This window comes from Styela clava, chromosome 3 (assembly GCF_964204865.1).
Source record: "Styela clava chromosome 3, kaStyClav1.hap1.2, whole genome shotgun sequence".
In the NCBI taxonomy this organism is placed as follows: Eukaryota; Metazoa; Chordata; class Ascidiacea; order Stolidobranchia; family Styelidae; genus Styela; species Styela clava.
This window is the reverse complement of record NC_135252.1, coordinates 18521453-18544359: the sequence shown is the minus strand read 5'-3', so window position 1 is coordinate 18544359 and position 22907 is coordinate 18521453. Positions and strand designations below refer to the sequence as shown.

The window sequence follows — 22907 nt, the reverse complement described above, 5'->3', positions numbered from 1 at the left end:
ATACGTTTAAAATTTATCTACATGTACTATCATTCTTTTATTTATATGCAGATAAGTAATGAGATATAACTAAATTACTGAACTAAACAACCCTGGTTCTTTTACTATTAGGGGATTTTGATATGTGTTTCATTCAATAACGTTATTTGCGTTATATCATGATGAACTTTTACTTGTATTATGTATGTTTGGAAGTTCTACATATACCTTATTGATATCATGATGGATATATATTGGACTTTATAGTGCATGGCTAACGTTACAACAACTTAGTCATTTACTATGCGAACAATAAATTTACCGGCATTCATTATCTAATTTTTCAAAGGCAGCTAGTACGTTTCTAATAATTGATTGCAATAGGACTTACTTTTAAAATAAATTACATTTTAGGAATTCGCAAATCATGAAATAAACTTGACTTGACTTGAAAGTAAAGGAGAGTGAAAAAGCTGCTCCTAAATTTTGTATAATACAACATAACTGCAACTAACTTTACTCTATAAATACTACCAATAAATATGATAGAGGCAGTAGAAGAATAGGGCTAAAGTATTGGAGGTTAACTTCAATAAAAATAAACAAGCTATTAAAAAAATATTAATTTCATCTCCCGGCTTACTTTAGTCGGCAACTTGTGGCAACTTTTGATATAAGATCCAAGTCAACATACCTAATATATTTTGACTTTATACACCCTAGTTTAAGCGAAATATTAATTTGTTTTCAAGAAGAAGAAATGATAATTTTATCTCAACTTTAATCATCAAAATGGGATCAGAATATTTATTAACTAAACTTTGTCTTGTTTAGTAAATTATATGATTTATGATTATGATTCACACGCCCAGATATAAAGAAGTAAACTCTGACATTGAAAATGTTATACGTTTCAGACAGCTATGGTCTGTATGTTTCGACTGGATTGGCTCTCTACTACTTAAAATTCAATAGATGATAAATAAAGTCCTAGAACAATATTTATAGAAAATTTCAAACGGCAAATTCATGAATGGGTATTAGAAAAATAATGTTCGAATGAAAGGTTTTTACTTTTTCTTTCAGTTCTCAAGTGAAGAAGGTAAGTTGGTATTCATTAATATCAAGATGGTACAATTTCATCTTTCTGTTGTTAGTATATGAAGCAGACATATGTCATCCTTTGATATTAACGATAGTTTTTTACAATTCATACAATGTCATTGTGCTTTATTTCCCTATATTAACGTTGAAATATCACAAGCAAACGTTTTGTATGTATGCACATATATTTAATGCGATACATGAATTATATAAGTAGGTGATCATAACGCAGCCCACGGCAACATTTACTTTTTAACAGATTTGATCATTTTATGCAAAGTTGTAAACGCAGGAAGGCTCGTGCTTCGCGAAATAGGCTATCATATTTGCAATGTAATTAAAATCATCTCCAGCACTTCGAGGCCCCGCGACGTCAAGTTTGGGAACACCTGTTTTGGGTATTGCTCAAAGAAGTTATGAACAACGGGGTTATCTTAATATGTTAGATATTATTACCCAGTCACAAACATGCTTCGTTCAAATTAGTTTAATCTCTGATAGATAGATTAATCTTAAAGTGTAAATAGGTTCACATTTTACATTCAAATTTTTTTCAAATAAAATATTTTATAAATATTGAACAAAGCACACACAATTTATTTTACCTGACTGTTTTACGCTTGAGAACCAATGTTAAGGGCGAGTAACTGCGATATTTCTATTCTTAGTGTGTAAAATATCTACGCCTAGGTAGACCATTATCGAGCTGGGAAGTGTTACGCTATTAAGACTTTTTGAACTTTTTTATTGCTTCCTTGTGTGATATTCTACTATTGCTTTCTTGATTTTATGCCTGGACGAGTTTATTAAAGCTCACAGAAACGTGGCATATGATTTCGCGTCCTGTAAATATGTGACTGTTATCTCGCATGTCTATAAACGAAAGTACGCTGTGCTAAACGAGTCTCGTTAGATTAAAGATATCAAAGTATAATCTTAGAAAGTATATGAGTGAAACTGTGAATTTTCTGTGATAGAAATGAGAAATTTAGTAGTTTGGATCGTTTTTTTTTTTACATTCAAACTGTATTAACTATTTTAACTGATCTTCATATACTACAATGTTAGCAGTTGAACTGGTGATACGTTGAGTTATTTTATCGTGGTATATTCAATAAGATCTTTGAATTATAATATCTAAACAGATGTGTATCAAAAACCTATTTCACTTCAAATTAACAAAAACTAAATTCATTTATACGGGAATATTTTAGTATTTGCAAAAACGACTTGGTTTTTTTATAATTTTAACAAAGGAATTAAAAATAATGCGATGCCTATTACATTAATCTTCATATGTTTTGACGGTCACAAATTGTTCATTATTTCAGAAACCATAGCTGAGAATATAAGTGAAGATAACCGAAGTTAAGATTTACTTGGCAATTCAACAAATTGTGAACAAATGGGAGTAATTAATTTACATAAAGAACAAAAAGCTGTGTCTGTTCATGGATATGTAGTGATACCTAGAAGTGCCAAGGATTGAGCACAAGCCATCCGATCAACCATTGATGGTCACTCGCTTCAGGGTCTTTTAAAGATTACCGTCATTCGTAATAAAGCAACATTTTTAATGACTGTTGCGATGAAGCAACCAAATGCCTAATAGGATATTGAATGGAAATTAGAAATCGTGTGCCATGTTTTGGATACGATGATGGTGTTGAGCTAGTAGTATTTTGCCACAGTAATGGCGTAAAACCAGTTCAAGTGGCTCTTAGTTTTGACCGTCTTACAGAACTATGCAAATATAATGTCCCTCTAGTTGAAATAGCAAACCTCATGGAGAAGATTCGAAAGAAAATTGTTGTGATTTCGTTTGGATGAGTGTCTTACATCCCTGACGACTACGCCAAGGTATGTTTATTCTAAAATTGATATTATTTATCCTCCAGTTTTCTATTTTTTTAATCATTTTGAATAAAGTTAATTATCAATGTAAAACTACATCATAAAATTATAGCAATATGTAGCTTTTGATTGGAAATGCAGCGAATTAAGGTTAAGAAATAAGGGATATGATATTTATTTCTTTTCCTTTTCAATGTTTACGTATCGTTGAAAAATTTTCTACTGTCTGATTCCTTACAAAACTTTTCGTCATCACTGACTTTACTTCCAATATTATAGGTAGTTGACCAGACTAGCTCACGTCGAAATAAAAATCTGTTGAGGCGACAAAAATCAAGAATATATTTTCATAAAATCATTGGCTTTACTAGCTCATATTATTTTCTGCCGCAGGTATAAACCAATATTAAGTTTTTTTTCTTAAACTCCTTCCACCTTTAGATTTGGATTCAAGGCAGCAATTCTGTATAAAATAATATTTAGAAAACGGCTAATATGTTCTCTTTTATTAAAGCGGTCATGAATGTTTGGTCAGCGGGCAACAATTTCAGCCATTTCTGTCATTCTCTGGAAGTTGACGAGACTTATTAAACAATTTATGTTAGAGATCCTAAAACGCCTTCTAAAAAAGAACCGCCAAACCACGAACCAGTCAATAGTACTTTGGGAGCGATCGTAGATGCACTTGCCGCATGTAAGTAGTTAGCTGAGAAAAGTCCGATTGAATTAAATCAATTGCTAAAATATATTGTAACTGAAAAAAATTAATGTTTTTTTTACATCGATCTCTTAATTTATATAAAGATACTGAATGTTTTGCAAATGATATGTTGATTCAGGTTCATAAGATATCAGATATAAATATTTTTTATAGTTTGTTTGTGTTAGTTTCATGAAGTCAAATTGATAATATATGTTTCATATATTTGTTCACATATTATAAACTAAAGTAAACGCTTTTCTCTTACATAGCATTTACAGCATCTGGAAGTTCGGAATCAGATGCAGAAAATCCGCACTATCTCAATAACTATCTGAAGACGACACAAATGATTCTTTACATAAATAAAGTTCTTGGTATATGAAAGAAGCCCAATTAAAATGCTGCAATAATAACTGCTGTCTTTTGGGCCAAATGTTCTTTAAATTAAACGAAAACGTTTAATAAAATTTCGAAAACAAGTTGAAAGAAAGATGATTGTGACATTTAAAATTTAGGTGTTTACTGCTGTCAGTTGTTTTATTTTTATAATCAGTTGTGCATATTCACCGCTAGCATCGTTGTGTGTATATATACTAGAAACTAGAGGGCACGAAATGTATGTATGGGTACATATTTGTGTAATGACATCTAAAAATTGCGCACTTTGTGGCGGTTATGTATGCGTTAGTCGTGAAGTTTGCGGTGCATTTCGGCTTCTGTGTTCATATATTTGAGCATCGCTCTCTTGTTTATACATGCAGATAGGAGAATTGATATAACTAAGTTACTGATCTATATTTTGACCAATCGAAGTTTTTTGTCTTTGAATAAATTCAATTTGTATGCTCATTCAACACATGTTCTCTTCGTCATATTATTATAATTAACGTACAGCTGTATCATTACGTGTTTTGTAAGTCCTCCTTTGTAAGTAAATGTTTTGATTTTTTAAATAAATGAATTTACCAATGCATAACGCAACTTATTAAAACGATTTACTATAAAAAAGCGTCATTGTCATTTGTTTAATCGCCCCAATTGCGTTCTGTCACTATTTGTTTGGTATACATTAGCAAAATATCAGTTCTAATTAGGGCCATTTCGCCTGGATAACCTGAATATTCTAGAACATTGCTAGCATGCATGCTCAAGATGATATACCATTTTCATCATTCGGTTTTAATGATGGGTTTCAAAATATTTGAACAAAAATCTGAAACTTATGTAAGTAAACCCATACATGGGGTTGCCGAATTTAACAAATTTGAATAAAAGACACCGTGACACATATCCCCAGGGTTTTTAATTAATTAACTGCTGAATTATGAATTTGTATAATAATTAAAACACACAATTTGTTTATTTGAAGAGGCCATCCGCGTAAAAAAAGAAGCCATTTACAATATTCACAAATTGGGATCTGGGTTATTTCCAAATGTTTAAATTTTATCCTAATCAAAATTTTTGTTATTGCTGAATTCAAAACAACCTTCAATTTTTTCGAGTTACGATGCCATATACACATCTGCGGTGAATCGGTGTTCATTATATCTGAAGATAAAGTTTTATGTCGGTCTTGGTATTTTAACATATATCTTATATTTGTTCAATTATTTATATAGGAATTGAGTACTGCCCTCTGTTCTCCATATCCCGGAATCATTTTACAATCTTTTCAGTTTTCTATCCTCGACTCTGGTTTAATCTCCCTGTAGTTTCCAGTCTTCGATCCACTGTCCCATCCTACCGTCCACCTATTCCCTATCTCCGTCAGTCGCCTCGTACAACAAATAAATTGATTGGATGAAACAATACTTTCGAGTTGATAATTCATGTAACAACAATATCCAGAAAGTTGATTTGCAATACATTTTAATTTATACTTTTGCTCATTCTTTCTAAATAACATATCATTTTCTATAGCGGGATTTTAACGATAAAAGATTAAAATCAACATAACATAATTTATTGACCAATATGTCAATGATAGTAGTTCCATAAAGTAAATATGCTGATCATGTATTCAAAAAATATCAAAACGAAAAAGGTGAAATAAATAAATGTAAACCTCAATTTACTTCTCAATCTTGATCTGTCAGAGCAAATGAAAAAAATAAAAATATTGAATTTTTCGCATATTTTGTTCGCCTCATAGTACACATATATAACATCTCAAGATATAACTAAATAAATTCAATTTTATCATAAATGTATATAGTATAATGTATTAAAACTTCTAATTTTCAGCTTTTTTTCAATTCCGAATAGTTATGAATTAAAACTGCAACTGAAATGAAATATTTGATGAGTGTTAGTATATAACAACCCCATATAAAATAGATACAAACCCAATATATAAATAGAGTTACCTTTTAAAATATTGAGAAAGCTACGAAAAAAAAATTATCAATCTTTTGATTCATTAACGTTTCAAATAGACGTACAATTTTAAATTTAGTTTCAAACTTTAAATTTTCTTCTTAGTTTCATCTCAATAAATTTAAGAGAATAGTAGTATCCCCGCCAAGTACGCCAGATAATTCCCTCTGCATATGTCGAATTTCCTCTATAGTAAACTCCGTTGAGGTGAGAGTTATGACATTTCCTGAACCACCAAGCGCCAGTATATCGTTGAGCGCAATTAAAAGGCCAAATATCATTATCATAATCTTTAGTTGTGAAGTTCATAGCATTATTAGGTGACAATGAATCTCCAGCATTTCCGCTATATTCACCAATGGTAAGGCGATAATTTGTAGTTTCATCTCCAACTTTAAACAACCTGAAAATTTTCAACTGTTTTTCTACACTCAAAGTTAAGATATGCCTGAGGGTTTTGGAATTAGTTTTCTTGACTATCCATTAACAGGGGTCAAACGTGTATTGTTTTTTGTACAAATTAGTTCACAGTAGTCTGGTTACGTTTCTATATTATTTTTAGCCTTCTCGTCTGTTTGTAGTTGGTGTATCATATACAGTTTTATGCAATCAATATGAATAATTTTAAATATTAGAAATAGCTATTTCGAATTTGCACCACTTCAACCCTGTTACATGAAATAAGGACGTCAAGTCATTTAATACGCAATCAACTTCTATTGTTCTATCATTTTTTCCCGAGTGTGTATTCAAATAACAATGGAAATTTTGGTCAATGTCAACTTTTTCAAATATGGTATCAGATAACCGACATCTATAAGGTATATGTCATACAATGATTTTTTTTAATTTTATTATCACACGACTCACCCATATCTGGCATAAGCTGTGTTGTTTTTCCAATCTTTCATATCTACACGAAGTTCACAATCATATTTGTTCGTAATCAGATTTAAAGTTTTTAGACCTGAACAATGTATTAAACCAAATAAAGTGTTATAAGAGTATTAGCAGGCTTGTCTATGGGACAGTTTTTTCTGTCCCATCCCATAACAATCTATGCTTGTCCAATCCCATGGGATTCGCATTGGAAAACAATAAAATTGTTAAATTTAAGTTTAGCGTCTACTAAATAGGACTACATGTACGATGAGACATGCAAACAACAAATTATCTGACTTTGTTAACTTCAAGTTTATACCTATTATACACGTGCTCATCAGCCCCCTTATTAAACGAATTTTTAATGCTGAATACATTTTGCTCTATATAACCATCAAGAAAGCTATGCTCAAATATATGGACACGAAATTCATAACGAAATGTTTTACCATCGTTTCCACGAAAATCATCTGTTATTTCATGACCCACGTGTCCCATGTGAAATACAAATGTGTGCTGTCACATCCCATCCCAAGGGACGTTTCCCATGGAAATCTTATTCCCATGGACAAGGGTGGGTATTAGTGCTTCATGATTAAGTTAACTTAAATGTTTTAATACGATTTCAAAGATTTAATATGAAAACAATTAGTTTTATGACGTCTGAATCTAGAAATAGGCAATTAAACCAATTGAAACCAAATTTTGATCAATATTAACATTGCTTGACATTTTTGTTTTCACAGCTTTATGTGCCGTTTATTTGAGATAATCTGTATACGATATTTATTTGGAAAATTGTTACATTGCAAATATTCCAACAATATTAAAAGTAAATATACTAACCGAGCCACATTTCTCTATCAGCTTTTCCAAACCCCTTCACGTAGTCAGAATAATTTCTATAAAAATTTTCCGATCCATCCATTCGTCGTTTAAACACCTTTGAAATCAAGTTTTGTGGTATTCTCATACTATTCAATGTTTCAGTCTTTCAGCTACAACGAAATGTTACCAAAAAAAGGCCAAATTTACGTATCCGCGCAGATTTATAAAATTTGTAATCATGAGAGCGTAGTGAATATAGCAAGTTGATGCTTGTGATGGTTTTTAATCAGCTTATACTTGGTTCGTTCAAAAATACAATGCTTACAATCCATCCTCCTCCGTCGGTGACGAGATCACAGTAAACTTTAATGGAACTTTCAGTTGGTTCAGGATATATTTCAAACACTCCACCAGTAACGTTATTAATTTTTGCGTTTTTCTTGTGCATGTTTGTGCAATCCTCGGGTAAATCTGGTATTGACATAAACATAATATTTATTTTAATGATCAAAAGGAAGGCAGAAATGGTCTGCTAGTAGCCTACAGATACCTGAATGTGAGCTTCCTCTAGTCCTATCAACGAAGGTTGATAAAGTGAAAGACTGAAGAAGAGTTGAATCCGTGTCAGTGGTCACTCTATGTCCAATATCATCTTTGTCGGTTGTTATCAATTGGTCAGTACTAAGCGGCCATCCCCAAGTATATTTCGTTAGTGCTTGAAATAGGATCAAATAGATTGTTAATCGAATCGATAGATGACGCGTTCTTATTATATTACATACATTATAGTTCAAATACTTTACCAATTGCTTAGATTTACCTATATTGAATTAACAATTAAAATTTGGTATAGCATCGAAATTTGTTAGACTCATGATATATTTAACAAATTTTCATATTCCCAAATTTTAGCGTTGCAATAGTATAATTGTTTCTCTTCTACACTGTGTATATTAATGTAATTTGAGTATGTGATATTGCCTGATCTACACCTATGCTTATAGGAGTCAAAAAAAATGATTGAACCTGTCGTAATTTCCGTCCATGTACTCAATGCAGCTTTCCCCCTGATTCCATTTGCCGCTGAATAGAGCGGATTAGTTATGACATCATTAGGAGACGGGGAACTAGAATATACAGCATTATTGTCGGTGGTATCATCTCTATCTGTTGTTGTTGGATTTAGGTTGGAGCGTTCGACATTTTCAAATATTTGAGTGTTTATTACAAGATTACCATCAAAAATGTTCAAAAGGATTGATGTAAGCTTTTTCTCCAACTGCATTCGCAAATCTGTATTAAAAAAACTTGATTCTGGTGTAGAATAAATTAAACTGCTTTAGTTTACTCATAATAAGATTACGATATATACTTATTCAATAATCCTTTTAAATTGAATCAAAATAAAAGCCGATTCTGGGGCCGTTAAACAAATCAATATAGGAATAAAAAACACATCTTACCTTGTTCACTGGAGAACTGAAACAAACAATGTAAAACGTAAATTTATTCATCTGTGTTATGGAGGGGTCACTGAGAAGTAACAAAAAATATGCTCAACAATCAATTGTATAAAATTGAAGCAAAGTTAATATACTACAAAATTATAAACAACAGATGCTACTTTTACATGAACATCCACGGTGTTAAGACTTTACAAATGATCGTGTTCTACATGTAGCCTATATATATATATATATATTAAATGCTGACACCGACGTAAGAAATTCAAAAAATAACATTTTGCGGTTTATTGCTACTGAAAATTTGTTATTCAATGTGTATATAATCTGTGCGATATTCATCTATGCTAAGTTAATAGTATTAACGCATTTCTCGGTGATTGTACTCATAAAACTACAATAAAACATAAGTAATTCAACTTACCGTCAAGTCAAAATTGTATGATATGCCATCATACTGATCTTCTGAGTCTGTCGATATTTTTGCTGTTTACAGGAATAACATTATAAAGTTTGTCAATTTGGACTAAACTGTAGTTTAATTTACGTTATCTAGACAAAAAATGTTCTAACCGGCGTTGTACGCTAATATTGCGACATGTAACTACACAATTCGGGTGATAACGTGAAAGCTTTTATATGTAAACAATTGAGTTGTTTTATGAGAGTTAAACAAATACATACTTTTATTAAAATTTTGGTATTTAATTTACACCAAGTAGGTCCATCTTATGCATCTTATGCAACCATCTTACCGAGACTTGATCCCGTAATAAGTAACACGAACAAATATTGATATATCATGTTTCTTCTTTTTTGAATTATAAGCTTGAAGTTTTGTTGCTGATTTACAGATAGAAAACATCAAACTAAACTAACTCGTCAAACCGAAAATGAAATGTCAACTAATATTTGAACCGCATAACCCATCATGCGTCATCATTGCACGTCATAACATTTCCTCTTTATCTTTTGTTAATACAACTCTCGAACTGTCGATGTATTTATTTACGTACATGTTGTACTCAAAAAAATTTTTCGAAAACTATTTCCCGATAATCCAAATAAATTTGACAACTATTTAATTTACTTCCATTTCAAATTGAAGTAGTTTTCTATATTTTTGGAAGGTTCATGGCATTGTTGAGCTCAGTATAATATTTAAGCGCCAAAGATTTTCAAACTATTATTCTATTGTTGCTGTGGAAACACACCGACAACTCAACTCGATCATTGAAATTCATAACAAATATTTTTGACGTTTATATCAACGTCTCATATGCAATGTGTTTTAGTTTCACTATGGATGAATAGATTTTCAAATTTGTAAGAAGTTATTGATCGTATACATGCATCCCGGTACCAAAGTTTTCAGGACGATGTTTTCAATCTCCTATATTCGGCAACAACTACGGCTCGGTATAGGTCATAGGAGCTGTAGCCCTATATATTGGTTGCCCAACCCACGGCCCGCATGTGGCCCGCCAGACTGTTTACTGCGGCTTGCCCTTAGTTCAGTCTATATGCAGACTTCCGAAATTTTTAGTATTTTATAATATATAGGCTAAATCAGGGGTGTGCATCCTTTTACACAGGAAGGCGAGATACAAAATTGCCCTGCCTATCTCCTTCAATCTTCCTATCCTACACCCCCTGTTCCATTTCCTTCAACCTTCTTGTCCTCCACCCACTTCCCTAGCTCCCCAACCTTTCTATCCTCGACCCACTGCCATATCTCCCTCAACTTACCTATCCTCGACCACTGCCCTATTCCCTCAACCTACCTATCCTCGACCCACTGCCATATCTCCCTCAACTTGCCTATCCTCGACCCACTGCCCTATTCCCTCAACCTATCTATCCTCGACCCACTGCCATATCTCCCTCAACTTACCTATCCTCGACCCACTGCCCTATTCCCTCAACCTACCTATCCTCGACCCACTGCCCTATCTCTCTCAACCTACCTATCCTCGACCCACTACCCTATTTCCCTCAACCTACCTATCCACGACCCACTGCCCTATCTCTCTCAACCTACCTATCCTCGACCCACTGCCCTATTTCCCTCAACCTAACTATCCTCGACCCACTGCCCTATCTCTCAACCTACCTACCCTTGACCCACCGCCCTATCTCCCTCAACCTCTCTATCCTAGACCCACTGCCCCATCTTCCTCAACCTTCCAATCCTCGACTCACTGCGCTATCTCTCTAACCCTTCTAAAGTGGTCACACTCGAGACCTTCCTACCTATCTCCCTCCACCTTTTTACCCCCGGCCCGCGGTCCGACCTCTCTCACCTTTTTACGCTCGACCCACTGTCTATCTACCTCAACTCACCTACCCTCGAGCCAACGTCCCGTTCTACCACGTAGCGAAACTAAATGTGCTTCACACACGCTGCGATCGTCAAATCAAACCTTGTACTCTCAGGTTTTATACGGATCCAGTATGCCAATGAGATGATTGAAGCGTGTGTGGAAGAAACTCGCTTATAAGGTTGACGGCATCCGTGACATATTATTATGGGTATATTTGAATATGGAACAAACGTATATATATGATGACAAAAATGTTTAAAATCTTGGAAAGTCACTTATTTACATCAATTGCCAGGCCATTTATATGCAGGCAGCAATCCCAACTGGAAATCAATCACCATAAATGGTAGCTCAAAAATTTGCTACTTGTTAGGCCACTGATATTGCTTCATATCAATGGATGAATGAAAAACGTACACAACGGGAGAGAAACTTCAGCATAAAACTAGCAAGGGATCGATTAAAAACAAATTTATATTAACTAGCAACGATGCATTGGAAAATAACAGATGATTAACAAAGTTAGATTGCATAAATAAGGTAGTTTTATTCATAGTGAGTACAAAAAGATAAGGGGGGAAATTTAGGCAACAAGGTTGAGAACTATTGTTTTAGGTTCTTGATTTTAAATCTACAAGCTTGAGACTTGTTATTGAATGACTGATGGAAGATATCAAACAAGCTCGTCACTTTTTGATGCTACAACTCCAAACGCCATACCAATGTATTTTGTTACCTACATTCTGAACTCTGAAAAACCTATTTATTTGATTTAAATTTGTGGAAATAAATTCACTAATGCTCCAGTATAAATATTCATGTGCCTGCTTACAAAATAACTGGTATATACTCAAGTGCATTCCGCACCCAAGAAGAAATTTGTCCCCAGGGAAGAATTTTGCCATTTTTAGAGAGAAATTTTGCTTTGTATTCTCTGTGGTATTACTAATATCTATATTTTATTATTATTAATATATTACTTACTTTTTCATGAACATATGAAAAACTATACGAGAGAGCGACTTTGGCATTACACTAGCAAAGAATCTATTAAAGATTGAAGAAATAAAGTAATTTTATGCTTATATAATAAGGAATAAAGAGTCAAAAATAGGAAAGAGAAGGAATTCAACAAAGGAGATTGAAAACCACTGATTTAGGCTGATTTTTCAGGATGGGTAACAGATGGACGCGCCGTTCTAGAAATTTCTAGTTTATTTTTGGCAGTTTTTCATACATAAATAAATCAAAAAATTGAAAAATATTAAAAATTACATATTCGTATTGGTGATACAGTGTGATTTGACTGCATAAGTAGATATAGTAGGTACTATTTACCAATTTTTTATCGAAAAATAATAAAAAAATCCGAAGAGCATCGAATATAATCATGAATATTTTTCAAACTAATTGAATCTCATGCGTTTCCACTGTATTCCCCCACAGTGAGTTGATATTTGTTAGTTTCATCTCCAACTTTGAACACCCTGGAAGTTTAGAGTGTTATTCAGGTTTCTGCCGTTCAACTGCGTTTCTACAGTCAGAGTTTTATGCCTATGGGTTTTGAAATTCGCTTTTTTTTGACTATTTATCAACAGCAATCTATATTATATTGAGTTTTCTATCCATTTATTGTAGCCTATTTAGCCTACATATATATATATATGTTAAATGGAATGTGGATGCTAAATGATTCAATAACCAATCAACTTTTATTACTCTAGCATTTATTCCCGAGTGCGTACTTAAATAACACTGAAAGTTTTGGTCAATGTCGCCTTTCCAAAATAGGGTAAAAGATTACCGACATCTATAAGTATATGTTATTCAATGATTTTTTTCATATTATTATTATACGACTCACCCATATTTGGCATAAGCTGTAAGCTGTTTAATCGTCCTAATTGCATTCTGTAACAAATCTTTTTGGCATATTTTAGCAAGATATCATCAATTCTAGATACTGTAAGCATTTCGCCTGAATTTTCTAGAACGTTGCTATCAGTCATGCTGGTCATATGGCATCTTCATCATACGGTATGTAGAGTGAGTTAACCGTGTTTATACGGCTTAACACAAAAATCCCATACTTATGTACATAAACACATACATGGGGTTGCCGAGCTTAACAAATTTTAATAAAGGACACTGTAACACATAACCCCAAGTTTTGAACTATTTAACTACTAAACTTTGAATTTAAAGAAAAATTAAAACAAACAATTCGTTTCTCCGAAAAGTTCATCCGCGTTAAAAAAAAGCTCGTTTAGTTGTAATTCTCCAATACTCATAAATTTGGATCGAAGTGATTACCAAATGTCAATTTTTATCAGAATCAAAATTTCTGTTATTGCTGAATTCAAAACAATGTAACGTCGACAGTTTTGTGAGTTAAAACGCAATATACACTTGTGGTAGGTCGGTGTTTATTATATGCAAAGATATAATAAGGTGTTGTATTTGATATTTTAACTCATATATTTCCAATATTTGTTCAAATATTCATAGGAATGGGGTAGTGTCCTCCGTCCCTCCATATCCTCGACTTCCTTTACAATCGTTTCGGTTCCTATCCTCGATTGTTCGTTGAATCTCCCTCTAGGTTCCAGTCTTTAACCCACTGCCCTATCCCATTCTGACTTTCTATCCTCGACCCACCCCCAATCATCCGTACTATCCTCTACAAAACTTTCAGTATCCCTAATCTACTGTCCTCGACCCACTGATTTGATTCCGTCCGTCTCTTCGTACCACACGAAAAATGACCGGATAAAACAATAGGTTCGGGTTAATAATTCAAGTAACAACAATATTCAATAAGTTCACTTGTAATGCGTTCTGTTTCATAAATTTGCACATTCATTCTAAATAACATATAATTTTCCATAAAAGTATTTTAACGATACAAGTATAAAATCAATCTAACAATCTATTGACCAACATGCCAATGATTGTAGTTCAATAAAGTCATTATGCTGGTCAGGCATTCAAAAAATATCAAAATGGAAAAAGTGCAATAAATAAATGAAAAACTCAATTCATTTGCTTAAATGCAAAGAAGGATTCTCAATCTTAATCAATGTTCGCACTGACGTCAGTGCAGGAAAAAATACGAAACTATTGTGTTTTTAGTTTAGTTCGCGTTATAGTAATCATAAAAAACATCTCCAGAAATAGCCCAATAAATTCATTCATATAATAATTGTATATATAATAGTATTAAAATTCGCCAATCTGATCGCCATTTTTTTTTTCATTCCGGAAGGTTATGACTCGTGGCCTTCAACTTAGATTAAAGATTTGATGAGTGTTAGTGAGCTTTCTTTAACAACCCCATATAAAATGTATTCAAACACAAATATACCATAAAATTAAATTTTAAAATATTGAGAAAACTACGAATAAAAACTCATCAACTTTTTGATATATCAATATTGCAAATAAACGTACAATTTTAAATTTAGTTTTACACTTCAACTTTTCTTCTTAGTTTCATCTCAATAAAGTTAAGAGAGTAGTACTGTCCCCTCCAAGTAAACCAGATTACTCCCTGTCCAAATGACGAATTTCCTCTAAAGTAAAATCCGTTAAGGTTAGATCTGTGGCATTTCCTGTACCACCAAGCACCAATATATCGTTGAGCGCAATTTTTGGCGGCAATGTCATTATCATAATCTTTAGTTGTAAAGTTCATTGCATTATGATATGACAATGAATCTCCAGCATTTCCGCTGTATTCACCAATGGTTAGCCGATAATTTGTAGTTTCATCTCCAACTTTGAACAACCTGGAAATTCAGAGCGCAATTCATGTTTCTAATTTTCAACAGCGTCTCTATAGACAAAGTTTAGGTTTGACTGAGGGTTTCGAGATTCGTTTACTTGTCTATTTATTAACAGTGGTCAAATGTGTATTCATTTTTGTAAGTTCACAATAGTCTGGTTACGTTTCCATATTATTTTTAGTTTCTCATCTGTTTGTAGTTGGTGTATCATATACAGTTTTATGCAATCAATATGAATAATTTTAAATATTAGAAATAGCTATTTCGAATTTGCACCACTTCAACCCTGTTACATGAAATAAGGATGTCGAGTCATTCAATACGCAATCAACTTCTATTGCTCTATCATTTATTCCCGAGTGTGTATTCAAATAACAATGGAAATTTTGGTCAATGTCAACTTTTTCAAATATGGTATCAGATAACCGACATCTATAAGGTATATGTAATACAATGATTTTTTTTAATTTTATTATCACACGACTCACCCATATCTGGCATAAGCTGTGTTGTTTTTCCAATCTTTCATATCTATACGAAGTTCACAATCATATTTGTTCGTAATCAGATTTAAAGTTTTTAGACCTGAACAATGTATTAAACCAAATAAAGTGTTATAAGGGTATTAGCAGGCTTGTCCATGGGACAGTTTTTTCTGTCCCATCCCATAACAATCTATGCTTGTCCCATCCCATGGGATTCGCATTGGAAAACAATAAAATTGTTAAATTTAAGTTTAGCGTCTACTAAATAGGACTACATGTACGATGAGACATGCAAACAACAAATTATCTGACTTTGTTAACTTCAAGTTTATACCTATTATACACGTGTCCATTAGCCCCTTTATAAAACGAATTTGCAATGCTGAATACATTTTGCTCTTTATAACCATCAAGAAAGCTATGCTCAAATATATGGACACGAAATTCATAACGAAATGTTTTACCATCGTTTCCACGAAAATCATCTGTTATTTCATTACCCACGTGTCCCATGTGAAATACAAATGTGTGCTGTCACATCCCATCCCAAGAGACGTTTCCCATGGAAATCTTATTCCCATGGACAAGGGTGGGTATTAGTGCTTCATGATTAAGTTAACTCAAATGTTTTATTACGATTTCAAAGATTTAATATGAAAACAATTAGTTTTATGACGTCTGAATCTGGAAATAGGCAAGTAAACCAATTGAAACCAAATTTTGATCAATATTAACATTGCTTGTCATTTTTGTTATCACAGCTTCATGTGCCGTTTATTTGAGATAATCTGTATACGATATTTATTTGGAAAATTGTTACATTGCAAATATTCCAACAATATTAAAAGTAAATATACTAACCGAGCCACATTTCTCTATCAGCTTTTCCAAACCCTTTCTCGTAGTCAGAATAATTTCTATAAAAATTTTCCGATCCATCCATTCGTCGTTGAAACACCTTTGAAATCAAGTTTTGTGGTATTCTCATACTATTCAATGTTTCAGCCTTTCAGCTAAACGAAATGTTACCAAAAAAAAGGCCAAATTTACGTATCCGCGCAGATTTATAAAATTTGTAATCATGAGAGCGTAGTGAATATAGCAAGTTGATGCTTATGATAGTTTTTTTAATCAGCTTATACTGGGTTCGTTCAAAAATACAATGCTTACAATCCATCCTCCTCCGTCGGTGACGAGATCACAGTAAACTTTAATGGAACTTTCAGTTGGTTCAGGATATATTTCAAACACTCCACCAGTAACGTTATTAATTTTTGCGTTTTTCTTGTGCATGTTTGTGCAATCCTCGGGTAAATCTGGTATTGACATAAACATAATATTTATTTTAATGACCAAAAGGAAGGCAGAAATGTTCTGCTAGTAGCCTACATATACCTGAATGTGAGCTTCCTCTAGTCCTATCAACGAAGGTTGATAAAGTGGAAGACTGAAGAAGAGTTGAATCCGTGTCAGTGGTCACTCTATGTCCAATATCATCTTTGTCGGTTGTTATCAATTGGTCAGTACTAAGCGGCCATCCCCAAGTATATTTCGTTAGTGCTTGAAATAGGATCAAATAGATTGTTAATCGAATCGATAGATGACGCGTTCTTATTATATTACAGATATTATAGTTTAAATACTTTACCAATTGCTTAGATTTACCTATATTGAATTAACAATTAAAATTTGGTATAGCATAGAAATTTGTTAGACTCATGATATATTTAACAAATTTTCATATTCCCAAATTTTAGCGTTGCAATAGTATAATTGTTTCTCTTCTACACTGTGTATATTAATGTAATTTGAGTATTTGATATTGCCTGATCTACACGTATGCTTATAGGAGTCAAAAAAATTGATTGAACCTGTCGTAATTTCCGTCCTTGTACTCAATGCAGCTTTCTCATGTATTCCATTTGCCGCTGAATAGAGCGGATTAGTTATGACATCATTAGGAGACGAGGAACTAGAATATACAGCATTATTGTCGGTGGTATCATCTCTATCTGTTGTTGTTGGATTTAGGTTGGACCGTTCGACATTTTCAAATATTTGAGTGTTTATTACAAGATTACCATCAAAAATGTTCAATAGAATTGATGTAGGCTTTTTCTCCAACTGCATTCGCAAATCTGTATTAAAAAAAACCTTGAATCTGGTGTAGAATAAATTGAACTGCTTTAGTTTACTCATAATGAGATTAAGATATATACTTATTCAAAAATCCTTTTAAATTGAATCAAAATAAAACCGATTCTGGGGCCGTTAAACAAATCAATATAAGAATAAAAAACACATCTTACCTTGTTCACTTGAGAACTGAAACAAACAATGTAAAACGTAAATTTATTCATCTGTGTTATGAAGGGGTCACTTGAGAAGTAACAAAAAATATGCTCAACAATCAATTGTATAAAATTGAAGCAAAGTTAATATACTACAAAATTATAAACAACAGATGCAACTTTTACATGAACAACCACGGTGTTAAGACTTCACAAATGATCGTGTTCTACATGTAGCCTATATATATATTAAATGCTGACACCGACGTAAGAAATTCAAAAAATAACATTTTGCGGTTTATTGCTACTGAAAATTTGTTATTCAATGTGTATATAATCTGTGCGATAATCATCTATGCTAAGTTAATAGTATTAACGCATTTTTCGGTGATCGTACTCATAAAACTACAATAAAACATAAGTAATTCAACTTACCGTAAAGTCAAAATTGTATGATATGCCATCATACTGATCTTCTGAGTTTGTCGATATTTTTGCTGTTTACAGGAATAACATTATGAAGTTTGTCAATTTGGACTAAACCGTAGTTAATATACGTTATCTAGACAACAAATGTTCTAACCGGCTTTTAAATTACTCAATTCGGGTAATAACGTGAAAGCTTTTATATGTCAACAATTGAGTTGTTTTATGACAGATAAACAAATACATACTTTTATTAAATTTTAGTATTTAATTTACATCAAGTAGGTCAAATATTTTAAAACCATCTTACCGTGACTTGAACACGCAATAAGTAACACGAACAAATATTGATATATCATGTTTCTTCTTTTTTGAATTATAAGCTTGAAGTTTTGTTGCTGATTTACAGATAGAAAAAATCAAACCATACTAACTCGTCGAACCGAAAATGATAATGTCAACTAATATTTGAACCGCATAACCCATCATGCGTCATCATTTCACGTCATAACATTTCCTCTTTATCTTTTGGTAATACAACTTTCAAACTGTCGATGTATTTATTAACGTACACGTTGTACTCAAAATAGTATTTTAGAAATTATTTCCCGATAATCAAAATAAATTTGAGAGCTTTTTAATTTACTTCCATTTTACATCGAAGTAGTTTTCTATATTTTTGGGAGGTTCATGGCATTGTTGAGCTCAGTATAATATTTAAGCGCCAAAGATTTTTTATTCTATTTATTTATTATTCTATTCATTATTCCATTGTTGCTGTGGAAAAACACCGACAACTCAACTCGATCATTGAAATTTATAACAAATATGTTTTACGTTTATATCAACGTCTCATATGCAATGTGTTTTAGTTTTACTATGGATAAATAGATTTTCAAATTTGTAAGAAGTTATTGATCGTATACATGCATCCCGGTACCAAAGTTTTCAGGACGATGTTTTCAATCTCCTATATTCGGCAACAACTACGGCTCGGTATAGGTCATAGGAGCTGTAGCTTTATATATTGGTTGCCCAACCCACGGCCCGCCAGACTGTTTACTGCGGCTTGCCCTTAGTTGAGTTTATATGCAGACTTTCAAAATTTTTAGTCTTTTATATATACGCTAAATCAGGGATGTGCAACCTTTAACACAGAAGAGCAAGATACAAAATGGCCCTGCCTATCTACTTCAACCTTTCTATCCTACACCCGCTGTCCCATTTCCCTCAACATTCTTGTCCTCCACACATTGCCCCAGCTCCCCAACCTTTCTATCCTCTGCACTATCTCTCTCACTATCCTATCCTCGACTAGCCACCTATCTATTCATACCTTCCTATCCTCGAATCACTGCCCTATCTCATACAAACTTCCTATCTCTCTCACCTTCCTATCCTCGACCCACTGGGCACAAACTTCCTATCTCTCTCACCTTCCTATCCTCGACCCACTGCCCTGCCCTATCTTTCCCACCCTTCTATCTTGGACTCACCACTTATCTACGTGCCACCATCATATCTCCCTCAACCTTTCTATCGCCGGCCCGCGTTCCGATCCCTCTTACCTTCCTATCTTCGACCCACTGTCTATGTACCTCAACTCACCTACCCTCGAGCCAACGTCCCGTTTTACCACGTAGCGAAACTAAATGTGCTTCACACACGCTGCGATCGTCAAATCAAACCTTGTACTCTCCGGTTTTATACGGATCGAGTATGCCAATGGGATGATTGAAGCGTGCGTGGACGAAACTCGCTAATATGCTGACGGCATCCGTGACATATTATTATGGGTATATTTGAATATGGAACAAACGTATATATATGATGACAAAATGTTTAAAATCTTCGAAAGTCACTTATTTACATCAATTGCCAGGCCATTTATATGCAGGCAGCAATCCCAAATGGTAATCAATCACCATAAATGGTAGCTCAAAAATTTGCTACATGTTAGGCCACTGATGTCCATTCACACATATGGAAAAAAACGAGAGGGACTTCAGCATAACACTAGCTCGCTTAAAAACCAATCGTTTATTTTGATCGTTTATTTTGCAAGGTTCGCGCGAGATCATATAGTTTTAGATTTTTTCCTGAGTTTCAGCTCAATAAATTTGAGGGAGTATCTGTGCGTTTTCCAGGTAAACCAGCTGATTCCAACGCCAAACTCAGATTCTCCTGATAAGTAAATGCCGTTTGGGTTAGATTGATGGCATTTATTGTACCACCAACCGCCTCTGAATCGTTGAGCGCAATTTCTTTGCCAGATATCGTTGTCGTAATCTTTTGTTGTGAAGTTCATTGTAGAATGATTTCGCATTGAATCTCCCGCATTTCCACTGTATTCCCCCACAGTGAGTTGATATTTGTTAGTTTCATCTCCAACTTTAAACACCCTAGAAATTTAGAGCGTTATTCATGTTTCTGTCCTTCAACTGCGTCTCTACAGTATGTCTGAGGGGTTTTGAGATTCGTTTCTTGACTATTTATCAACAGCAGTCAAACGTATATCATTATTTGGTACTCCTGAAGTATGCGCACAAAGATGTCGCACAGCCTGAAACCTAACTTTGTACACAACCCGAGTTCAGATTGTGCGCCATCTTGGTGCGCATACTTCAGGAGGTCCCATTTATTTTTTGTTTGTACTAGTAATATTACAGTAGTCTGGTACGTTTCTATCTTATTTCGAGTGTTTTTATCCGCATTATTGTAGCTTATGTAGTTTCATTCAATCAATATGAAATATTTTGAATATTAGAAAAAGCTATTCCGAATTCACAACAATTCCAAGATGCCAAGTTTAATAAAGAAATTATATAATAGCCAACTTCCATTGCTCTAGCATTTCTTCCCGAGTGCGTGCTCAAATAACACTAAAACTTGAAGTCAATGGCGACTTTCCTAAATAGGGTGACAGATTGGCCTTTCAAAGTCCAACCCACATTTATAAGCTATGTGTAATTCATTGGCTTTTTATTTTTTTATCACGCGACTCACCCATATTTGGCGTAAGATGTGTTGTTTTCCCAATCTTTCATATCTATACGAAGTTCACAATCATATTTATTCGTAATCAGATTCAACGTTTCCAGACCTGAAGTTTATATTGGCGCAAATGAGGTATCATTATACATGGTATTGGTGCTTAATTACTTATCGATCTTAAGATCGGTAAGTATATTGATAGGTATTTGTCTGTATGTATGTCTGTCTGTATGTATGTCTGTATGTATGTCTGTCTGTTAGATGCACGCGATATCTCACGAAAGCGAGATTGAATCTGCTCCAGATTTTGCATGTGCATTCATCTTATCTCGGACCAGTAGCCTATTGATTTTGGGCGAATTATGTCGTATAATTAGCGAGTTATCAATCAATTATTGATATAGTGATCTAGATTTTTGTAAAGCGAGAGAATTTTGAAACCCGCCGAGTGTGTGTGTGCGATGCGCAGTGCGCAAGTTACAAGAGCGGATGAATCGAAACTGCAGTTTCTGTTTTGGGGGATCCCCTAACTATCGATCGATAAGTCTTCGGTTTCCAACCGATATTCTCGTTTTTATGTTAACTTGAATGATTTTATACAATTTCAAAGATTTAATATGGAAATATTTAATTTTATGACTTCTGGATTTAGAATTGGGCAAGTAAACCAACCGAGTTGCACATTTTGATCAATATTAAATTTTTTTGACATTTTCTTATCGCAACTTCATTCAAAATTGTTACATTGCAAATATTCCAACAATATTAAAAGTAAATAAACTTACCAAGCCACATTTCTCTATCGGCTTTTCCAAACCCCTTCACGTAGTCAGAATAATTTCTATAAAAATTTTCCGATCCATCCATTCGTCGTTGAAACACCTTTGAAATCAAGTTTGCTGTTGTTCTTATATTATTCAATGATTGATTCACAACGAAATGTTACAAAAATTTTGTCAAATTTACGTATCCGTGCAGATTTATAAAATTTTCACTCATGAGAGTGGAGTGATTAGTGAATATTGAAAATTGATACAAGGGATAATTTTTAATCAGCTTATACTAGCTTTGTTCAAAATGCAAAGCTTACAATCCATCCTCCTCATTCGGTGACGAGATCACAATAAACTTCAATGGAACTTTCGTTTGGTTCAGGATAAATATTAAATACTCCACCAGTAGCGTTTTTAGTTTTCGCGTTTTTCTTTTGCATGTTTGTACAATCCTCGGGTAAATCTGATATTGATATAAAACATAATATTATTACATAATATTAACTATACGTTGTAAATATAATGATCAAGAGGAAGACAGAAATCTTCTGCTAGTACCGATACCTGAATGTGAGCTTCCTTCATTCCTATCAACGAGAGTAGTTAAAGTAGAAGACTGAAGAAGAGTTGAATCCGT

General features: G+C 33.4%; 3 protein-coding genes across 3 annotated transcripts; all 3 read right to left on the bottom strand.

Moving 5' to 3' along the window:
• Window positions 1-6752: 6752 nt before the first annotated feature.
• LOC120342008 (uncharacterized) lies at window positions 6753-10091 on the bottom strand. The gene is made up of 8 exons (XM_078110582.1): window positions 9948-10091; window positions 9617-9678; window positions 9193-9208; window positions 8756-9022; window positions 8280-8444; window positions 8055-8200; window positions 7748-7844; window positions 6753-6986 (listed from the first exon to the last, which is right to left on the bottom strand). The coding sequence occupies exons 1-8, from the start codon at window positions 9994-9996 to the stop codon at window positions 6886-6888; spliced, it is 903 nt and encodes a 300-aa protein (XP_077966708.1). The 5' UTR covers window positions 9997-10091; the 3' UTR covers window positions 6753-6885.
• A 4237-nt stretch (window positions 10092-14328) lies between these two features.
• Window positions 14329-19630, bottom strand: LOC120342013 (microfibril-associated glycoprotein 4-like). The gene is made up of 9 exons (XM_078110581.1): window positions 18814-19630; window positions 18513-18574; window positions 18096-18111; window positions 17658-17924; window positions 17182-17346; window positions 16957-17102; window positions 16648-16744; window positions 15790-15886; window positions 14329-15304 (listed from the first exon to the last, which is right to left on the bottom strand). Exons 1-9 carry the CDS (start codon window positions 18860-18862, stop codon window positions 14983-14985), a joined length of 1221 nt encoding a protein of 406 aa, XP_077966707.1. The 5' UTR covers window positions 18863-19630; the 3' UTR covers window positions 14329-14982.
• Window positions 19631-20564: 934 nt separating this feature from the next.
• Window positions 20565-22373, bottom strand: LOC144411720 (techylectin-5B-like). The gene is made up of 3 exons (XM_078110588.1): window positions 22283-22373; window positions 21510-21606; window positions 20565-20905 (listed from the first exon to the last, which is right to left on the bottom strand). Exons 1-3 carry the CDS (start codon window positions 22362-22364, stop codon window positions 20581-20583), a joined length of 504 nt encoding a protein of 167 aa, XP_077966714.1. The 5' UTR covers window positions 22365-22373; the 3' UTR covers window positions 20565-20580.
• Between the last annotated feature and the right edge of the window lie 534 nt (window positions 22374-22907).

Bases quoted from the DNA above. Each gene is read 5' to 3' on its own strand.
- LOC120342013 (XM_078110581.1), bottom strand. From the start codon at position 18,862: ATGATATATCAATATTTGTTCGTGTTACTTATTGCGTGTTCAAGTCAC. The intron at 17,103-17,181 runs GTATATGTAGGC...TGTCAATACCAG, and splicing joins TAGAGGAAGCTCACATTCAG to ATTTACCCGAGGATTGCACA. The intron at 15,887-16,647 runs GTTAGTATATTT...TACATTGTTCAG, and splicing joins TGATAGAGAAATGTGGCTCG to GTCTAAAAACTTTAAATCTG.
- LOC120342008 (XM_078110582.1), bottom strand. From the start codon at position 9,996: ATGATATATCAATATTTGTTCGTGTTACTTATTACGGGATCAAGTCTC. The intron at 7,845-8,054 runs GTAAGCATTGTA...TTGATTTCAAAG, and splicing joins CCGACGGAGGAGGATGGATT to GTGTTTAAACGACGAATGGA. The intron at 6,987-7,747 runs GTTAGTATATTT...TACATTGTTCAG, and splicing joins TGATAGAGAAATGTGGCTCG to GTCTAAAAACTTTAAATCTG.
- LOC144411720 (XM_078110588.1), bottom strand. From the start codon at position 22,364: ATGGATGGATCGGAAAATTTTTATAGAAATTATTCTGACTACGTGAAG. The intron at 21,607-22,282 runs GTAAGTTTATTT...TATAAACTTCAG, and splicing joins CGATAGAGAAATGTGGCTTG to GTCTGGAAACGTTGAATCTG. The intron at 20,906-21,509 runs GTGAGTCGCGTG...CTAAATTTCTAG, and splicing joins ACATCTTACGCCAAATATGG to GGTGTTTAAAGTTGGAGATG.